General features: G+C 46.2%; 1 protein-coding gene across 1 annotated transcript in view; it reads left to right on the top strand.

The window, feature by feature from the left end:
- Positions 1 to 20605, top strand: part of LOC144502618 (breakpoint cluster region protein) — a 632965-nt gene that overhangs the window by 570816 nt on the left and 41544 nt on the right. The window contains exon 20 of the mRNA XM_078226759.1: positions 16245 to 16379. Coding sequence (XP_078082885.1) covers positions 16245 to 16379 — 135 coding nt within the window. The remainder of the gene's footprint in view (positions 1 to 16244; positions 16380 to 20605) is intronic.

Here is a 20605-nt window from a genome sequence, read left to right on the forward strand (position 1 = left end):
TCTTTAACAAAATCAAACAACAGCTCTCCTCAGCAAATGTTTTAGCACATTATGACCCCAGGAAAGAGTTGGTACACACTATGCGACGCATCTCCATACTGCGTTGGTGTAGTTCTAGCACATAGATGGCAAAATGCATATGCCTCCAGGACCCGAGCAATAATGGAACGGAAGTACGCCCAGATCGAAAAAGAAGGACTGGCCGCAATTTTTGCAGTAAAGAAATTCCACCAGTACCTATCTGGGTGGAAGTTCATGATCTTCACTGATCACAAATTGTTGCTGAGTTTGCTCAAAGAGGACAAAGCGGTGCCACCAATAGCATCAGCCCGGATCCAGCGCTGGACATTATTACTGGCAGCACACCAATATCAGCTGGAGCACTGGCCGGGAACTCAGGTGGCAAATGCCGACCCCCTAAGCAGACTACCATTACCAGACACCCACCATTGGTACCCAGAGTAGGAGAAAAGGTGATGACCCTGAACTTTCCGGATTCCCTCCTGGTGGCCACACACAACATATGCCTCTGGACAAAAGTAAAACACCTGGTGCTAACAGGGGAGATGGAAAGACCAGTCTAACCACAATTCCACCCCTATTGGAGCAGAATAGAGCAGATCACCATAGAAGATGGGATACTGCTGTGGGGGGGCACAGGTCATAGTCCCAAGTCAGGGCTGTCGGACCATACTGGCCGAATTACATTATGGGCACCCAGGAGTGTCCAAGATGAAGATGCTGGCCAGGAGCTATGTCTGGTGGCCGGGCTTGGACGCAGATATAGCATATTGGTGGGTTGGTGCCAGGAATGCCAACAAGAGCAGAAAGTGCCACTGGCAGCCCTGCTGCATCATGGGAATGGCCAGGTAGACCATGGACTGGACTGCACGTCAGTTTTGCAGGCCCGTTTATGGGTTCCTTGTTCTTGATAATAGTAGACGCCCATTCAAAACGGTTGGATGTCTACAGGGTGAATTCGGCAAACAAGACCAACCGTCGAGAAGCTGCATGCCTCGTTTTCAACAGACGGAATTCCAGAGGTGTTAATCTCGGACAAGAGGTCGGCTTTCAGCCAAGAATTCACCAGATTCATGAAGCTATCATGAAGTTTCTTTAACCCGGCTTAAAGCCTGACAGCTATCTCTGCGAGCCCATTTGATGCTGGATGATACGGTGCTGTCCTGATGTGTCGAATCCTATCTGGGATAGGGATTCGACACATCAGGACAGCACCGTATCATCCAGCATCAAATGGGCTCGCAGAGATAGCTGTCAGGCTTTAAGCCGGGTTAAAGAAACAGCCAGTGGTGTCAATAGATACCAAACTGCCCCACTGGATGTTTGATTACAGGACAGTCCCACACAGCCACCACGGGAATAGCAAAGAACAAAGAACAGTACAGCACAGGAAACAGGCCCTTCGGCCCTCCAAGCCTGTGCCGCTCCTTGGTCCAACTAGACCAATCGTTTGTATCCCTCCATTCCCAGGCTGCTCATGTGACTATCCAGGTAAGTCTTAAACGATGTCAGCGTGCCTGCCTCCACCACCCTACTTGGCAGCGTATTCCAGGCCCCCACCACCCTCTGTGTAAAAAACATCCCTCTAATATCTGAGTTATACTTCGCCCCTCTCACCTTGAGCCCATGACCCCTCGTGAACGTCACTTCTGATCTGGGAAAAAGCTTCCCACCGTTCACCCTATCTATCCCCTTCATAATCTTGTACACCTCTATTAGATCTCCCCTCATTCTCCGTCTTTCCAGGGAGAACAACCCCAGTTTACCCAATCTCTCCTCATAGCTAAGACCCTCCATACCAGGCAACATCCTGGTAAACCTTCTCTGCACTCTCTCTAACGCCTCCACGTCCTTTTGGTAGTGCGGCGACCAGAACTTGACGCAGTACTCCAAATGTGGCCTAACCAGCATTCTATACAGCTGCATCATCAGACTCCAGCTTTTATACTCTATACCCCGTCCTATAAAGGCAAGCATACCATATGCCTTCTTCACCACCTTCTCCACCTGTGTTGCCACCTTCAAGGATTTGTGGACTTGCACACCTAGGTCCCTCTGTGTTTCTATACTCCTGATGACTCTGCCATTTATTGTATAACTCCTCCCTACATTATTTCTTCCAAAATGCATCACTTCGCATTTATCCGGATTAAACTCCATCTGCCACCTCTCCGCCCAATTTTCCAGCCTATCTATATCCTGCTGTATTGCCCGACAATGCTCTTCGCTATCCGCAAGTCCAGCCATCTTCGTGCCATCCGCAAACTTGCTGATTACACCAGTTACACCTTCTTCCAAATCATTTATATATATCACAAATAGCAGAGGTCCCAGTACAGAGCCCTGCGGAACACCACTGGTCACAGACCTCCAGCCGGAAAAAGACCCTTCGACCACTACCCTCTGTCTCCTATGGCCAAGCCAGTTCTCCACCCATCTAGCCACTTCTCCTTGTATCCCATGAGCCTTAACCTTCTTAATCAACCTGCCATGTGCGACTTTGTCAAATGCCTTACTGAAATCCATATAGACGACATCCACGGCCCTTCCTTCATCATCCGTTTTTGTCACTTCCTCAAAAAACTCCACCAAATTTGTAAGGCACGACCTCCATCTTACAAAACCATGCTGTCTGTCACTAATGAGATTGTTCCGTTCTAAATGCACATACATCCTGTCTCTAAGAATCCTCTCCAACAACTTCCCTACCACGGACGTCAAGCTCACCGGCCTATAATTTCCTGGGTTATCCCTGCTACCTTTCTTAAACAACGGGACCACATTCGCTATCCTCCAATCCTCAGGGACCTCACCCGTGTCCAAAGAAGCGACAAAGATTTCCGTCAGAGGCCCAGCAATTTCATCTCTCGTCTCCCTGAGCAGTCGAGGACAGATGCCATCAGGCCCTGGGGCTTTGTCAGTTTTAATGTTCCCTAAAAAACCTAACACTTCCTCTCTTGTAATGGAAATTTTCTCTAACGGGTCAACACCTCCCTCCGAGACACTCCCGGTTAACACGCCCCTCTCCTTCGTGAATACCGATGCAAAGTATTCATTTAGGATCTCCCCTATTCCCTTGGGTTCTAAGCATAATTCCCCTCCTTTGTCCCTCAGAGGTCCGATTTTCTCCCTGACAACTCTTTTGTTCCTAACGTATGAATAGAATGCCTTAGGATTCTCCATAATCCTGCCTGCCAAGAACATCTCGTGACCTCTTTTTGCCCTTCTAACTCCCCGTTTGAGTTCTTTCCTACTCTCTCTGTATTCCTCCAGAGCTCCATCTGTTTTCAGTTGCCTGGACTTAACGTACGCCTCCCTTTTCATTTTAATCAGATCCTCAATTTCCCTGGTTATCCACGGCTCTCGAATCCTACCTTTCCTATCTTTCCTTTTTACAGGCAAATGCCTATCCTGCAGCCTTATCAATAGTTCCTTAAAAGACTCCCACATGCCAGACGCGGACTTACCCTCGAACATCCTCTCCCAATCAACATCCACCAATTCCTGCCTAATCCGGCTATAGTTAGCCTTCCCCCAATTTAGCACCCTGCCCGTAGGACAGCACTCATCCTTGTCCATTACTATCCTAAAGTTAACAGAGTTGTGGTCACTATTTGCCACATGCTCCTCTACCGAAACTTTTGACGACCTGACCGGGCTCATTTCCCAGAACTAGGTCCAGTATAGCCCCCTCTCTAGTCGGGCTATCTACATACTGTTCCAAAGAACCTTCCAGTACGCATTTTACAAATTCCTCCCCGTCCGGACCCCCAGCTCTAAGCACTTTCCAGTCTGTGCCAGGGAAATTAAAGTCCCCCACTACAACAACCCTATTTTTTCTGCACCTATCCAGAATCTCCTGACATATCCTTTCCTCCACTTCCCGTGGGCTGTTGGGTGGTCTGTAGTACTGTAGTGACTGCACCCTTCCTGTTTCTGAGTTCCACCCACAGCGACTCAGTACATGACCCCTCTAAGTTGTCTACCCTCTGCACCACGGTAATGTGCTCCTTAACTAATATCGCTACTCCCCCACCTTTTTTAGCCCCTCCTCTGTCTCGCCTAAAACACTTATACCCCGGAATATTCAGCTGCCAGTCCTGTCCTTTTAACCAAGTTTCCGTCACCGCAACCACATCCAAATTCCGCATAAGCATTAAGGCCCTAAGTTCGTCTGTTTTACCCGTTTTGCTCCTCACATTGAAGCAGATGCACCCCAGACCTCCAGGCCCACTCAGGTCATCCTCTTCCAGAGTGCTCCTCTTCTTAGCTAGCCTTGCCCTGGCCCCCAGCTCAACCCCAGCCTCAGTATTTACTGACCTCCTGTTTTGTTCCCCACCTCCCTGCCACACTAGTTTAAATCCTGCCGAAACACTCTAGCAAAACTCCCAGCCAGGATATTTGCTCCCTTCCAGTTAAGGTGTAACCCATCCTTTCTGTACAGTTGCCATCCTGACTTGAATTATCTATGAATTTGAAACCCTCCCTCTTGCACCAGTCCTTTAGCCACGCGTTCAACTGTAGAATCTCCCTGTTCCGAGCCTCACTTGCACTAGACACCGGGAGCAGTCCAGAGATTGCTACCCTGGAGGCCTTACTTTTTAGCCCAGCACCCAACTCCCTGAATTTCTCTCGTATGACCCCCTTGCTCTTCCTACCTACTTCATTTTCACCAATGTGTATAATCACATCCGTTTGACTACCTTCCTTTTAAATATGCTTCCTACCCTCTTGGAGACATCCAGTACCCCGGCACCAGGGAGGCAGACTACCATCCTTGATTCTCGTTCACTCCCACAGAACCGCCTGTCCGTGCCACTAACCATTGCGTCCCCCACAACTATCGTTCTCCTAAACCCCTTCTTTCCCTTCCGGACCCCTGAGCCTGTCTCCGTGGAGGTGATCTGGTCCTCGTGGCTTACCCCTGGAGGGTCATCCCCCTCCACAGAATCCAAAACAATATACCTATTTTGGAGGGGGACAACCACAGGGGATCCCTCTACAGACTGCTCACACCCTTCCCTTCTTCCATCTGTTGCCCATCCCTATCTTTTATGGGAGACTGCCACTGGGGTACTTTCTGGCACATCACCCTTCTGACTATTACCCCTCCTAACTGTGACCCACGTGTCTTCCTTCCGAAACCCTGGTGTCACTACCTGACTATAACTTTTATCTATTAATCTCTCATTTTCCCTAACTAAACTGAGTTCATCGAGCCTCAGCTCCAGCTCCCTTACACGATCCTTCAGGAGTTGCAGTTCCACGCATCTGGCACAGATATGGACTTCCGGGAGGCAAGTTGTCTCCAGGAACTCCCACATCCCACACCGAATGCAGTATACTGGCCTCCCACTCATACCAGCCATGTCCTTTTTAATTTTTGGGAGATAAAACAAAAAAGGGGGTGTAACAGAAGAAAAACAAACAACTTTCCTCGCCTTCGCCAAAGCCCTGTGAGCCAAAGCCCTTACAGCTCACACTCTGCTCCCTGCTCACTCCACTGCCCGCTCCAGACGCTGCCCGCTCAAAAGTTCGGCCTGCTTTTAAACCCTGCAAAAAACCTCCCCAGGCTGCTCCTGGGCCTACTTCCTGTTTTGAAAAAAACCTCCGATTTTTAAGCCAAATTTAACTGAAAACTAAATAAATAAATAAAATGCAGACACAATCTCTCTTACCCTCAGCCTGCTCCTGTGGAACAATGAGCACCGGTTGAACTGCTCATCCACACTAGGCTGAGCCTGCTATTCCCAAATCTCGGGGGGGAAGGTGGAAAAGCACCAAAAGGCCCATTGCAGGAGCCATGATAACAGGAGAGGCATTTCGACGCTGGCGAAAAGTCTGGGTGAGGAACTTCATAAAAGGTCCCACATGGCTAGCAGGAATGGTCGAGTCCAGGACGGGACCTGAACCCTACCGGGTATGTGTGGGAGAGGCCGTCTTAAGAAAGCACCGAGACCTGGTGCAGGGCTCAAATCTGTCACCCATCCCAGAGCCGACTCAGCCCAGCAGGCCAAGGACCGAGGAGAGTCTTCCCCGATGGGCCAGCCCCGCCTCTCCGGCACCCCTAGTGAGAACCTCAGATTCCAAGAACACAGTGAACGAAGCCGCGGCTGTTCCCCTACTGCTGGAGGAAGAAGACGAACTGGCCCTCTAGCACTCACGATGGAAGAGACAGGCGCCTAGTAGATACACTCCTACGTCGGATGCCGAATTGGAATATCCAGACCCAGTGCTGAAACAGAGGAAGAGACCGGTGAGATCTTATGGAGACTTATAAGATAATGCGGGGGCTGGATAGGGTGGAGGCGGAGAGATTCTTTCCACTTAGTAAGGAAGTTAAAACTAGAGGACACAGCCTCAAAATAAAGGGGGGTCGGTTTAAGACAGAGTTGAGGAGGAACTTCTTCTCCCAGAGGGTGGTGAATCTCTGGAATTCTCTGCCCACTGAGGTGGTGGAGGCTACCTCGCTGAATATGTTTAAAGCGCGGATGGATGGATTCCTGATCGGGAAGGGAATTAAGGGTTATGGGGATCAGGCGGGTAAGTGGTACTGATCCACGTCAGATCAGCCATGATCTTATTGAATGGCGGGGCAGGCTCGAGGGGCTAGATGGCCTACTCCTGCTCCTATTTCTTATGTTCTTATGAGACGCTTGGACCCCGGGGATTCTTCGGACTGTGTGTGTGTGTGTCGGGGAGGGGGTGGGGGGGGGGGGGGGGGGGGGGGGGGGTTGGTTGGTAATGACTTCAAACAGGCCATTGAGGTTGGCCTATTGGAGTATGAACTCCCTGATTAAAGATCCAATTGATGGGCCAATCAGGGAGTCTTTGACTTGTATTTAACCGGGAGTTTCAGTTCTTCTGACATCCCCTGAGATAGAGTGCTAACTGATAGCACTCTGATACTGCTGTTAGAATTTGTAAATAAAGGGATTTTGGTGAAGGGACTTCTGCCCCCGAACAGTTATTCCATTCTCCAGCACTTTTTTTTTACTCATACTAATTTTCTTCAATGCTTCGTTCTCAATAGACCCTTGACTCCCTAGCATTTCTGGGAAGTTATTTGTAATTTCCTTCCATGAAGACAAAGCTAAAGTAATTGTTTAATTGCTCTGCCATTTCTTTGTTCTGATGTGGAGATGCCGGCGTTGGACTGGGGTAAACACAGTAAGAAGTTTAACAACACCAGGTTAAAGTCCAACAGATTTATTTGGTAGCAAAAGCCGCAAGCTTTCGGAGCCTTAAGCTCCTTCTTCAGATGAGTGGGAATTCTGTTCACAAACAGGGCATATAAAGACGCAAACTCAATTTACAGAATAATGGTTTGAATGCGAATACTTACAACTAATCAAGTCTTAAAGGTACAAACAATGTGAGTGGAGAGAGCATTAAGACAGGTTAAAGAGATGTGTCTCCAGACAGGACAGCCAGTGAGACTCTGCAAGTCCAAGCAAGCTGTGGGGATTACACATAGTGTGACATGAACCCAATATCCCGGTTGAGGCCGTCCTCATGTGTGCAGAACTTGGCTATCAGTTTCTGCTCAGGGACTCTGCGCCATCGTGTGTCGTGAAGGCCGCCTTGGAGAACGCTTACCCAAATACCAGAGGCCGAATGCCCGTGACCGCTGAAGTGCCTCCCAACAGGAAGAGAACAGTCTTGCCTGGTGATTGTCGAGCGGTGTTCATTCATCCGTTGTCGCATCGACACAGATGCCATCATCTCATGTGAGAACAGCATCCACCAGGTACACGGTACATACTCTTGCAACTCGGCCAACGTTGTCTACCTGATACGCTGCAGGAAAGGATGTCCCGAGGCATGGTTCATTGGGGAAACCATGCAGACAATCACCAGGCAAGACTGTTCTCTTCCTGTTGGGGAGCACTTCAGCGGTCACGGGCATTTGGCCTCTGATCTTCGGGTAAGCGTTCTCCAAGGCGGCCTTCGCGACACACGACGGCGCAGAGTCGCTGAGCAGAAACTGATAGCCAAGTTCCGCACACACGAGGACGGCCTCAACCGGGATATTGGGTTCATGTCACACTATCTGTAATCCCCACAGCTTGCCTGGACTTGCAGAGTCTCAGTGGCTGTCCTGTCTGGAGACAATACACATATCTTTAACCTGTCTTAGTGCTCTCTCCACTCACATTGTTTGTACTTTGAAGACTTGATTAGCTGTAAGTATTCACATTCCAACCATTATTCTGTAAATTGAGTTTGTGTCTTTATATGCCCTGTCTGTGAACAGAATTCCCACTCACCTGAAGAAGGAGCTTAAGGCTCCGAAAGCTTGTGGCTTTTGTTACCAAATAAACCTGTTGGACTTTAACCTGGTGTTGTTAAACTTCCTACTGTATTTCTTTGTTCGCCATTGTAAATTCTCCATTTTCAGACTGTCAAGGACCTACATTTGTCTTCTCTCATTTTATGAGTATTCTATACTTATAGAAGCTTTTACAGTCAGCTTTTATGTTTCTTGCAAGTTTACTCTCATACTCTTTTTTTCCCTCTTAATCAATCTCTTGGACTTCCTTTGCTGAATCCTAAACTGCTCCCAATCCTCAGGCTTGCTACTTTTTTCTAGTAACTATATATGATACCTCTTTGGATCTAATACATCCTTTTTCATTTGTTAGCCAAGATTGGGCCGCTTTTCTTGTGTTTTTGCACCAGAAAGAAATGTATAATTGTTGCAATGCACATATTTGTTCCTTAAGTATTGGCCACTGTCTATCCACCATCATGCCTTGTAATGAAGTTACCCTATATATTGTAGCCAACTCACCCCTTATACCTTCATTGTTTCCTTTGTTTCAGTTTAGGAATTTAGTTTTGGATTGGAGTACTTCACTCTCCATCTTAATGATGAATTCAATATGTCATCTTCACTCTTCTCGAAAGGATACCGCACAACAAGATTATCAATAAATCCTTTCTCACTGCACAATACCAAATTCAGAATAGCATGTTCTCTAGTTGGTTCCTCAACATATTATAAGCCATGTCTCACACACTAGGAATTCATCCACGACAGTATTATTGCTAATTTGGTTTGCCCAGTCTCTATGTAGATTAAAGTCACCCATGGTTACTGTAGAATCATCTTAGCATGCATCCCTAATTTCCTGTTTAATGCCATCCTCCACCATGTCTCCGCAATCACAAACATATCATCCCGGTTTACATCTATTTGTGCTGTTAATTTGCCTACTTTATTGCAAATGCTTCGTGCATTCAATTGCAATGCTGTTTGTCTTGTCTCTTAACATTTTTACACATTTTGTTGTACTTCGACCACATTTGCTGATCGCTCTTTGACTTCTGCCTTCCACTTTTGCTTTTTAATTTTCTATATTTAATTTCTGTCTGCGTTTCCTGTTCCTGTGCCTCCCTACTCAGGTTCCCATCCCCTTGCCACTCAAGTTTAAATTCATCCCACATGCTAATGAATGCTCTTGCCAGGATATTGGTCCTGATCCATTCAGGATGTACAGGTTCCATCTTCCCAGAATCGGTCTCACTGCCTCAAGAATCCCAATTCCTCCCTCCCACACCATCTCTCCAACCACGCATTCATCTGGTCCATGCTCTTATTCTTGATCTCACTAGCACATGGCACTGGGAGTAATCCTGACATTGCTATCTTTGAGGTCCTGCATTTTAATTTATTTCCCAGCTCCCTTTCCCTGCTCACCAGATTTCATCCCTCTTTTTAACAACCTTTTTTGTCTTTACACTAACCATATGGTTTCTGTCCTTGCTTTATTGAGGATAGCTTCTCTGTCCCCTCTGCCTTTTCCACCTCTCTTTTGTCTTTCCCTACTTTTTCTAAACAATTTGTACCTTTGAATAATAAGCACCCAGCCCCCACAATTCTAAATCACATTCCTGCCATTGCCTCAAATCATATTCCCACATAGCTATTGGTGTTTGTAGCTCCCCAACCTTCTTGACCATGCTTTCACTCAGAGAGTAGTAAGGGCGTGGAATGCCCTGCCTGCAGCAGTAGTGGATTCGCCAAAAGTAAGGGCATTTAAATGGCCATTGGATAAATATATGGATGATCTTGGAATAGTGTAGGTGAGATGGGCTTTAGATTGGTTTCACTGGTTCTATGTTCTATGCTTGGAATGTTTGCATGCATGCAGCCTAAACCAGTCTTTGTATATCTTGTAGTCTTTCTCAGTCTCCTGCAATTTAATATGGTACTATTTAACCCTGTGTTAAATCTGAAACTCTCACTTTATGCACCTTGTTCCTCTTTTCTCCTATGTACTGATGCACATCCTCCTGCTAATTTAGTTTAAACTCTCCCAGCCACACTAATGAACCTCCCCGTGTGGATCCAGTCCTGTTGAGTGCAAATCATCCCTTTTAAATGTGTGACTCCTACCCCAGAGATGATCCCAATACCCCAAGAACGTGAAACTCTCCTTCCTGCGCTGAAGCCCTGAATTGATCCTCCCTATCTTCCTATTTCTATCCTCACTACTGTGTGGAACTAGGTGTAATTCAGAGATTACCATGTTACTATCTTTGTAACTTCCTACCTAGCTGCTGAAAACCTGACCATCGGAACTCAATTCCTGCCCCCTCTATGGCATTGGTACCAATGCGTGCTACAACTTCTGGCTTATTCCCTTGCTGTATGAGTAGTGTCCGCAGCTCTGGTCACCTCACTATAGGAAGGATGTGATAGCACTAGAGGGAGGGAGTACATGGAATCATCGCATCCCTACAGTGCAGAAGAGGCCATTCAGCCCCTCAAGTCTGCACCGACTCTTTGACGGAATATCTTACGCGGCTCTTCCCCTCCGCCCTGTCCCTTTAACCCCACACATTTCCCATGGCTAATCCATCTAACCTTCACCTCTTGGGACACAAAGGGACAATTTTGCTTGGCCAATCAGCTAATCTGCACATCTTTGGACTGTGGGAGGAAACCGGAACACCCGGAGGAAACCCATGCAGTCACAGGGAGAATGTGCAACCTCCACACACAGTCACCCAAGGCCAGAATTGAACCCTGGTCCCTGGAGCTGTGAGGCAGCAGTGCTAACCAGTGTGTCACCGTACCGCCCTACAGAAGAGGTTCACTAGGATGTTTCTCAAGATTGAGAATTTGAACTATAAGAAGAAACAAGATACGCTTGGATTGTTTTATTTAGAGCAGAGAAGGCATGTATGAGATCATGAGAGGTATGGACATGGTGAGTAGGGAGATGCTGTAGCCTTTGGTTGAGGAGGCACAGTTTTAGAGTAAGGGGCAGGAGATTCAGAGGAGATTTGAGAAAAAACCTTTTCACTCCGAGGGTGGTGAGAATCTGGAATGCACTGCTTGGGAAGGTAGTGGAGGCCGGAAACCTTACAACATTTAAAAAATATCTGGATGAGCACTTGAAATATCATAACATCCAAGCATATGGGACAACTGCAGAAAAATGGGATTAGCGCTTGTTTAAGAAACATAGAAACATAGAAAAACTACAGCACAAAACAGGCCCTTCGGCCTCACACGTTGTGCCGAACATATCCCTACCTTTTAGGCCTACCTATAACCCTCCATCCTATTAAGTCCCATGTACTCATCCAGGAGTCTCTTAAAAGACCCTATTGAGTTTGCCTCCACCACCACTGACGGCAGCCGATTCCACCACCCTCTGTGTGAAAAACTTACCCCTAACATCTCCCCTGTACCTACACCCCAGCACCTTAAACCTATGTCCTCTCGTAGCAGCCATTTCCACCCTGGGAAAAAACCTCTGAGAGTCCACCCGATCTATGCCTCTCAACATCTTATATACCTCTATTAGATCTCCTCTCATCCTTTGTCTCTCCAAGGAGAAAAGACAGAGCTCCCTCAGCCTATCCTCATAGGGCATGCCACTCAATCCAGGCAACATCCTTGTAAATCTCCTCTGCACCCTTTCAATCTTTTCCACATCCTTCCTGTAATGAGGCGACCAGAACTGAGCACAGTACTCCAAGTGGGGTCTGACGAGGGTCTTATATAGCTGCATCATTATCCCCGGACTCCTTAACTCAATCCCTCAATTGATAAAGGCCAGCACACCATACGCCTTCTTAACTACCTCCTCCACCTGTGCGGCCGATTTTAGAGTCCTATGGACCCGGATCCCAAGGTTTACATAGAACAGTACAGCACAGAACAGGCCCTTCGGCCCACGATGTTGTGCCGAGCTTTGTCTGAAACCCAGATCAAGCTATTTCTTCCCTATCATCCCGAAGTACTCCATGTGCCTATCCAATAGCTTCTTAAATGTTCCTAAAGTTTCTGACTCCACTATCACTGTAGGCAGTCCATTCCACACCCCAACCACTCTCTGAGTAAAAAACCTACCTCGGACATCCTTCCTATATCTCCCACCATGAACCCTATAGTTATGCCCCCTAGTTACCGCTCCATTCACCCGAGGAAATAGTCTTTGAACATTCACTCTATCTATCCCCCTCATCATCTTATAAACCTCTATCAAGTCTCCTCTCAACCTCCTCCGCTCCAAAGAGAAAAGCCCAAGTTCCCTCAACCTTTCCTCATAAGACCTACCCTCCAAACCAGGCAGCATCCTGGTAAATCTCCTTTGCACTCTTTCCAGTGTCTCCACATCCTTCTTGTAGTGAGGTGACCAGAACTGCACACAATATTCCAAATGTGGTCTCACCAAGGTCCTGTACAGTTGCAGCATAACCCCACGGCTCTTAAACTCAAACCCCCTGTTAATGAACGCCAACACACTATAGGCCTTCTTCACGGCTCTATCCACTTGAGTGGCAACCTTCAGAGATCTATGGATATGAACCCCAAGATCTCTCTGTTCCTCCACATTCTTCAGAACCCTACCTTTGACCCTGTAATCCACATTTAAATTTGTCCTACCAAAATGAATCACCTCGCATTTGTCAGGGTTAAACTCCATTTGCCATTTTTCAGCCCAGCTCTGCATCCTATCTATATCTCTTTGCAGCCTACAACAGCCCTCCACCTCATCCACTACTCCACCAATCTTGGTGTCATCAGCAAATTTACTGATCCACCCTTCAGCCTCCTCCTCTAAGTCATTTAGAAAAATGACAAATAGCAGAGGACCAAGCACTGATCCCTGTGGCACTCCGCTGGTAACCGGTTTCCAGTCCGAAAATTTTCCATCCACCACGACCCTCTGTCTTCTGTTAGATAGCCAGTTACCTATCCAATTGGCCAAACTTCCCTCTATCCCACACATCCTTACTTTCTTCATAAGCCGACCGTGGGGGACTTTATCAAACGCCTTACTAAAATCCATGTATATGACATCAACTGCACTACCTTCATCTACACACTTAGTTACCTCCTCATAAAATTCTATCAAATTTGTGAGGCAAGACTTGCCCTTCACAAATCCATGCTGACCATCCTGGATTAAGCTGCATCTTTCTAAATGGTCGTAAATCCTATCCCTAAGGACCTTTTCCATCAACTTACCGACCACCGAAGTAAGACTAACCGGCCTATAATTACCAGGGTCATTTCTATTCCCTTTCTTAAACAGAGGAACAACATTCGCCACTCTCCAGTCCTCTGGCACCACCCCCGTGGACAGTGAGGACCTAAAGTTCAATGCCAAAGGCTCTGCTATCTCATCCCTTGCCTCCCAAAGAATCCTAGGATATATTTCATCAGGCCCAGGGGACTTATCAACTTTCAGTTTATCCAAAATTGCTAGTACATCTTCCCTCCGAACATCTACTTCCTCCAGCCTATCAGCCTGTGACACCCTCTCTTCCTCAAAAACATGGCCCCTCTCCTTGGTGAACACTGAAGAAAAGTATTCATTCATCACCTCTCCTATCTCTTCTGACTCCATGCACAAATTCCCACTGCCGTCCTTGACCGGCCCCAACCTCACCCTGGTCATTCTTTTATTCCTCACATAAGAGTAAAAAGCCTTGGGGTTTTCCTTGATCCGACCCGCCAAGGACTTCTCATGCCCCCTCCTAGCTCTCCTAAGCCCCTTTTTCAGCTCATTTCTTGCTAACTTGTAACCCTCCATCGAGCCAACTGAACCTTGTTTTCTCAACCTAACATACGCTTCCTTCTTCCTCTTGACAAGACATTCCACCTCTTTTGTGAACCATGGTTCCCTCACTCGGCCATTTCCTCTCTGCCTTGCAGGGACATACCTATCAAGGACACGCAGTATTTGTTCCTTGAAAAAGTTCCACTTATCATTAGTGCCTTTGCCTGACAATTTTTGTTCCCATCCTATGCTTCCTAATTCCCGCCTGATTGCATCATAATTACCTCTCCCCCAATTGTAAACTATGCCCTGCCGTACGGCCCTATCCCTCTCCATTGCAATAACAAAAGACACCGAATTGTGGTCACTATCTCCAAAGTGCTCTCCAACAACTAAATCCAACACTTGGCCCGGTTCATTTCCCATTACCAAATCCAATGTGGCCCCACCTCTTGTCGGCTTATCCACATATTGTGTCAGGAACCCCTCCTGCACACACTGCACAAAAACTGCCCCATCCGAACTATTCGACCTATAAAGGTTCCAATCAATATTTGGAAGGTTAAAGTCCCCCATGACAACTACCCTGTGACCTCCACACCTATCCATAATCTGCTTAGCAATTTCTTGCTCCACAGTGGTAGATAATTGCAGTGCAGACTCAATGGGCCAAAGGGCCTTTTCTGTGCTGCATGACTCTCTGCTGCAGAATGTTCTGTATCCTCTCCCCTCTCCATGATGGCAGCAGGACGGCATGTGGACTCATGATGACAGTTACAAAAATGTCTCAGACTCCTATCAATGGAATCTCCTGCAACCACTGTATATGCATATATCCACGAACAGTTAATTATGTTATTTATCCATGTTCAGTTCATTTACCTGTGCTTCAGATTATTTATCCATGTTCAAATTATTAATCCGTTTTCAGTTTTCTTACATAGGGGATTGCGAGATGAATATTTGCCATTGTGAGCTGAAGATTTGGGGTCACAGCCTCTGATACAATGGCTACCATGGAGCTCCAACCAAGTGTTGGTAGTTATGAGGCTCCTTTAAATCCTTATGCATTTTTTCATTTTGTTTAAAGTTTTAAAGTTTATTTATTAGTGTCACAAGTAGGCTTACATTAACACAATAATTAAGTTATTGTGAAAATCTCCTAGTCTCCACACTCTGCTGCCTATTCGGATACACTGAGAATTTAACATGGCCAATGTACCTAACCAGCATGCCTTTCGGACTGTGGGAGGAAACCGGAGCACCCGGGGGAAATCCATGCAGAAACGGGGAGAACACGCGGACTCTGCACTCACAGTGACCCAAGCCGGGATTCAAACCTGGGTCCCTGGTGCTGTCGGGCAGCAGTTTGCCACCATGCCGCCCCAGTCAGCATGGCCCTAATGGTGAGCATGGCCTAACTGACCAATCTTTGAGGTTTGGTTCCTGCTCTAAAAAGGAAGGTGGCTGTTAGGGACTGTTATGATGGTTTTTTTGTTGCATTTAAAAACTATCGTTCCCCTCAAGTAGCCAAACAAAGTTACAGAGTGGTTTCAAGATTAACTTTACCATAGTCATCTATAGGACCATTTAGTCCATTCAGAGCATTCAGAGTGAAAAATTCAGAAATACAAAGGCAATTAAAGGCTCAGCTTCGATTACAAGTCATTAGCATATACCAATAGACGTGTAGGAGTTATCACTATCCAATCATAGTTGTGATAACATCATGCATATATAAGGGTATAAAATCCAATTAAAACTTGTGCATGTTATATCGTCAAGAAATTATATTTATATCTCTGACCAATGGTATCGCAACCTCCCTTTCCATTCTTCCTTGTTCAAATGGGCAGATATGAACTGCAGCTGCACATCATTCAGTTAGATAGTCCTTGACCTTTATCTGGGCTTACTTTAATCAAAACCTATCATTTGCACATAGCTTTCCCTGTGTGACTGAAGTTTAGCTTGTAGCTTATGTGATTTTTAAACTTGTGTGATTATTAACCCTTTCAATGCCTTTCATTTAAAAATCGCTACAATTCAAACAACTCCTCCCACCACCTGTACCCCCGTTCTCACAACTCTATCCTTCCACCCGGCTCACACTGTAGGGTCATGGCAATTTTCAAGCCTCAGAGTGGCTGGGAAGCACTGACTTATACATATCTGAAAATGTAATTCTTATTACAGATAATAAAGATGTCTCCGTGATGATGAGCGAAATGGATGTTAATGCCATTGCAGGAACCTTAAAACTTTATTTCCGAGAGTTGCCTGAACCTCTTTTCACAGATGAGTTGTACCCTAACTTTGCTGAAGGCATTGGTAAGTCATAATCAGAATGGTTCCCTCTTTCCTTGGAAGAACTGATTTTTTATACGAGCACTAGAAACTAATTTGTTATCTTTGTCCCCCTCCACCTGTGACTCCACTTTCAAGGAGCTATGAACCTGTACCCCCAGAATAAAGAGATCTAGGGGTACAGGTTCATAGCTCCTTGAAAGTGGAGTCACAGGTGGAGGGGGTGCTCGTGGTCGTGGTGCTCGTGGTGAAGAAGGCATTCAGCATGCTTGGTTTCATTGATCAGAACATTGAATACAGGAGCTGGGACATCTTGTTAAAGTTGTACAAGACCTTGGTAAGGCCACACTTGGAATACTGTGTATAAATCTGGTCACCCTATTACAGAAAGGATATGATTAAACTAGAAAGAGTGCAGAAGAGATTTACCAGGAAGCTACCGGGACTTAATGATTTGAGTTATAAGGAGAGGCTGGATAGACTGGAACTTTTTTCTCTGGAGCATAGAAGGCTAAGGGGTGATCTTATAGAGGTCTATAAAATAATGAGGGCCATAGATCAGCTAGATAGTCAATATTTTTTCCCAAAGGTAGGGGAATCCAAAACTTGAGGGCATAGGTTTAAGGTGAGAGGGGATAGATACAAAAGGGTCCAGAGGGGCATTTTGTTCACACAGAGGGTGGTGACTGTCTGGAACAAGCTGTGGAGATGCTGGCGTTGGACTGGGGTGAACACAGTAAGAAATCTCACAACACCAGGTTAAAGTCCAACAGGTTTATTTGGTAGCAAATACCATAAGCTTTCGGAGCACTGCTCCTTCATCAGATGGAGTGGAAATGTGCTCTCAAACCGTGCAAACAGACACAAAATCAAGTTGCAGAATACTGATTAGAATGCGAATCCTACAGCCAGCCAGGTCTTAAAGGTACAGACAATGTGGGTGGAGGGAACATTAAACACAGGTTAAAGAGATGTGTATTGTCTCCAGACAGAACAGCTAGTGAGATTCTGCAAGCCCAGGAGGCAAGCTGTGGGGGTTACGGAACAAGCTGCCAGAGGCAGTAGTAGAGGCGGGTATAATTTTGTCTTTTGAAAAGCGTTTAGACAGTTACATGGGTAAGATGGGTATAGAGAGATATGGGCCAAATGTGGGCAATTGGGACTAGCTAAGGGGTTTAAAAGAAAAAACGGCGGCATGGACAAGTTTGGCCGTAAACCTCTATGACTCTATAATCTGAACATCTCTTCCTGTCTGTGAAGGCAGTCAAACAACCTGATTCAATTTCAGCCTTGAACATACTTAACGACCCAGTCTCTAAAACGTTCTGCAGTAAAGAAATCCACGGATGCACTATCCTCTGAGAGAAGAAATTCCTCTTCATCCCTGTCTTAATTGGGAAATCCCTTACTCTGAGATTATGCCCCTGGTCGTAGACTCTCCAAAAGGGGAAACAACCTCTCAACATCTACTCTTTCAAGCCCCTTGAGAATCCGATTTATCTCAATAAGGTCATCTCGCATTCTTCTAAATTCCAATAAGTACAGTACCAATATACTCCACCTTAGCGATAAAGAAAGGAAAGATAGATTATGAAACTAAACTAGCACAAAATATAAAAACTGATAGTAAAAGTTTTTACATATATATAAAAAGGAAAAGAGTAGCTAAAGTAAATGTTGGACCCTTGGAAGATGACAAGGGGGATTTAATAATGGGAAACGAGGAAATGGCCAAGGCCTTAAACAAGTTTTTTGTGTCGGTCTTCACGGTAGAGGACACAAATAGCTTACCAAAAATTGACGGTTGTGGGACTGTAGGGGGTGAGGTCCTTAAAACGATTACTATTACCAAAGAGGTAGTGCTTGGTAGGCTAATGGGACTAAAAGTAGACAAGTCCCCGGGCCCGGATGGAATGCATCCCAGGGTACTGAAAGAAATGGTAGAAGTAATAGTAGATGCGTTGGTTGTAATTTATCAAAATTCGCTGGACTCTGGGGAAGTGCCGGCTGATTGGAAAACAGCTAATGTGACGCCACTGTTTAAAAAAGGAGGTAGACAAAAGGCGGGTAACTACAGGCTGGTTAGCTTAACGTCCGTAGTTGGGAAATTGCTTTCATTAAGGAAGAAATAGCAGGACACCTGAAAAAAAATGGTTAGACCAAGCAGACGCAGCATGGATTCATGAAGGAAAGTCGTGTTTGACGAATTTACTGGATTTTTATGAAGATGTAACGAGTGCAGTTGACAGAGGGGAACCGGTGGATGTGGTGTTTTTGGATTTCCAGAAGGCGTTCGATAATAGAACATAGAACATTACAGCGCAGTACAGGCCCTTTGGCCCTCGATGTTGCGCCGACCAGTGGAACCAATCTAAAGCCCCTCTAATCTACACTATTCCAATATCATCCATATGTTTATCCAATAACCATTTGAATGTTCTTAATGGTGACGAGTCCACTACTGCTGCCGGCAGGGCATTCCACGCCCTTACTACTCTCTGAGTAAAGAACCTACCTCTAACATCTGTCCTATATCTCTCACCCCTCAATTTAAAGCTATGTCCCCTCGTGCTAGCCAACACCATCCGAGGAAAAAGGCTCTCACTATCCACCCTATCTAATCCTCTGATCATCTTGTATGCCTCTATTAAGTCACCTTCTTCTCTCTAACGAAAACAACCTCAAGCCCCTCAGCCTTTCCTCATACGATTTTCCCACCATACCAGGCAACATCCTGGTAAATCTCCTCTGCACCCTTTCCAACACTTCCACATCTTTCCTATAATACGGCGACCAGAACTGTACGCAATACTCCAAATGCGGCCGCACCAGAGTTTTGTACAGTTGCAGCATGACCTCTTGGCTCCGAAACTCAATCCCTCTACCAATAAAAGCTAACGCACCGTATGCCTTCTTAACAACCCTATCAACCTGGGTGCCAACTTTCAGGGATCTATGCACATGGACACCCAGATCCCTCTGTTCATCCACACTACCAAGTATCTTACCATTAGCCCAGTACTCTGTATTCCTGTTACTCCTTCCAAAGTGAATCACCTCACACTTTTCCGCATTAAACTCCATTTGCCACCTCTCAGCCCAGCTCTGCAGCCTATCTATGTCCCTCTGTAACCTGCCACTTCCCTCCGCACTGTCTACAACTCCACCGACTTTAGTGTCATCCGCAAATTTACTAATCCATCCTTCCACGCCCTCATCCAGGTCATTAATAAAAATGACAAACAGCAGTGGCCCCAAAACAGATCCCTGCGACACACCACTAGTAACTGAACTCCAGGATGAATATTTCCCATCAACCACCACCCTTTGTTTTCTTACAGGTGGCCAATTCTTGATCCAAACCGCTAAATCACCCTCAATCCCATGTGTCCGTATTTTCTGCAAAAGCTTACCATGGGGAACCTTATCAAATGCTTTGCTGAAATCCATATACACCACATCAACCGCTTTACCCTCATCCACCTAAGGTGCCTCACAAAAGGTTGCTGCAGAAGATTAAGGTACACGGAGTTGGGGGTAAAGTGTTAGCATGGATTGAGGATTGGCTATCTAATAGGAAGCAGAGAGTTGGAATAAATGCGTGCTTTTCTGGTTGGCAGTTGGTGACTAGTGGCGTGCTGCAGGGATCGGTGCTGGGGCCTCAACTGTTTACCGTATACATAGACGATCTGGAGGAGGGGACTGAGTGTAGGGTAACAAAGTTTGCGGATGACACAAAGATGAGTGGGAAAGCGAATTGCATGGAGGATGCGGAAAGTCTGCAGAGAGATTTGGATAGGCTAAGTGAGTGGGCGAGGATCTGGCAGATGGAGTATAACATTGACAAGTGTGGGGCTATCCACTTTGGAAGGAATAATAGTAAAATGGACTATTATTTAAATGGTGAAAAATTACAACATGCTACTGTGCAGAGGGACCTGGGGGTCCTTGTGCATGAATCGCAAAAACTCAGTTTGCAGGTGCAGCAGATGATCAAGAAGGCAAATGGAATGTTGGCCTTTATCGCGAAGGGGATGGAGTATAAAAGCAGGGAGGTCTTGCTGCAATTGTACAAGGTACTGGTGAGGTCGCAACTAGAGTACTGTGTGCAATTTTGGTCCCCTTATTTGCGGAAGGATATATTGGTCTTGGAGGGAGTACAGAGAAGGTTCACCAGGTTGATGCTGGAGATGAGGGGGTTGGCTTATGAGGAGAGATTGAGTAGTTTGGGCCTGTACTTGTTGGAGATT

The sequence above is a fragment of the Mustelus asterias genome, chromosome 13 (genome assembly GCF_964213995.1).
Source record: "Mustelus asterias chromosome 13, sMusAst1.hap1.1, whole genome shotgun sequence".
Classification (NCBI taxonomy): domain Eukaryota; kingdom Metazoa; phylum Chordata; class Chondrichthyes; order Carcharhiniformes; family Triakidae; genus Mustelus; species Mustelus asterias.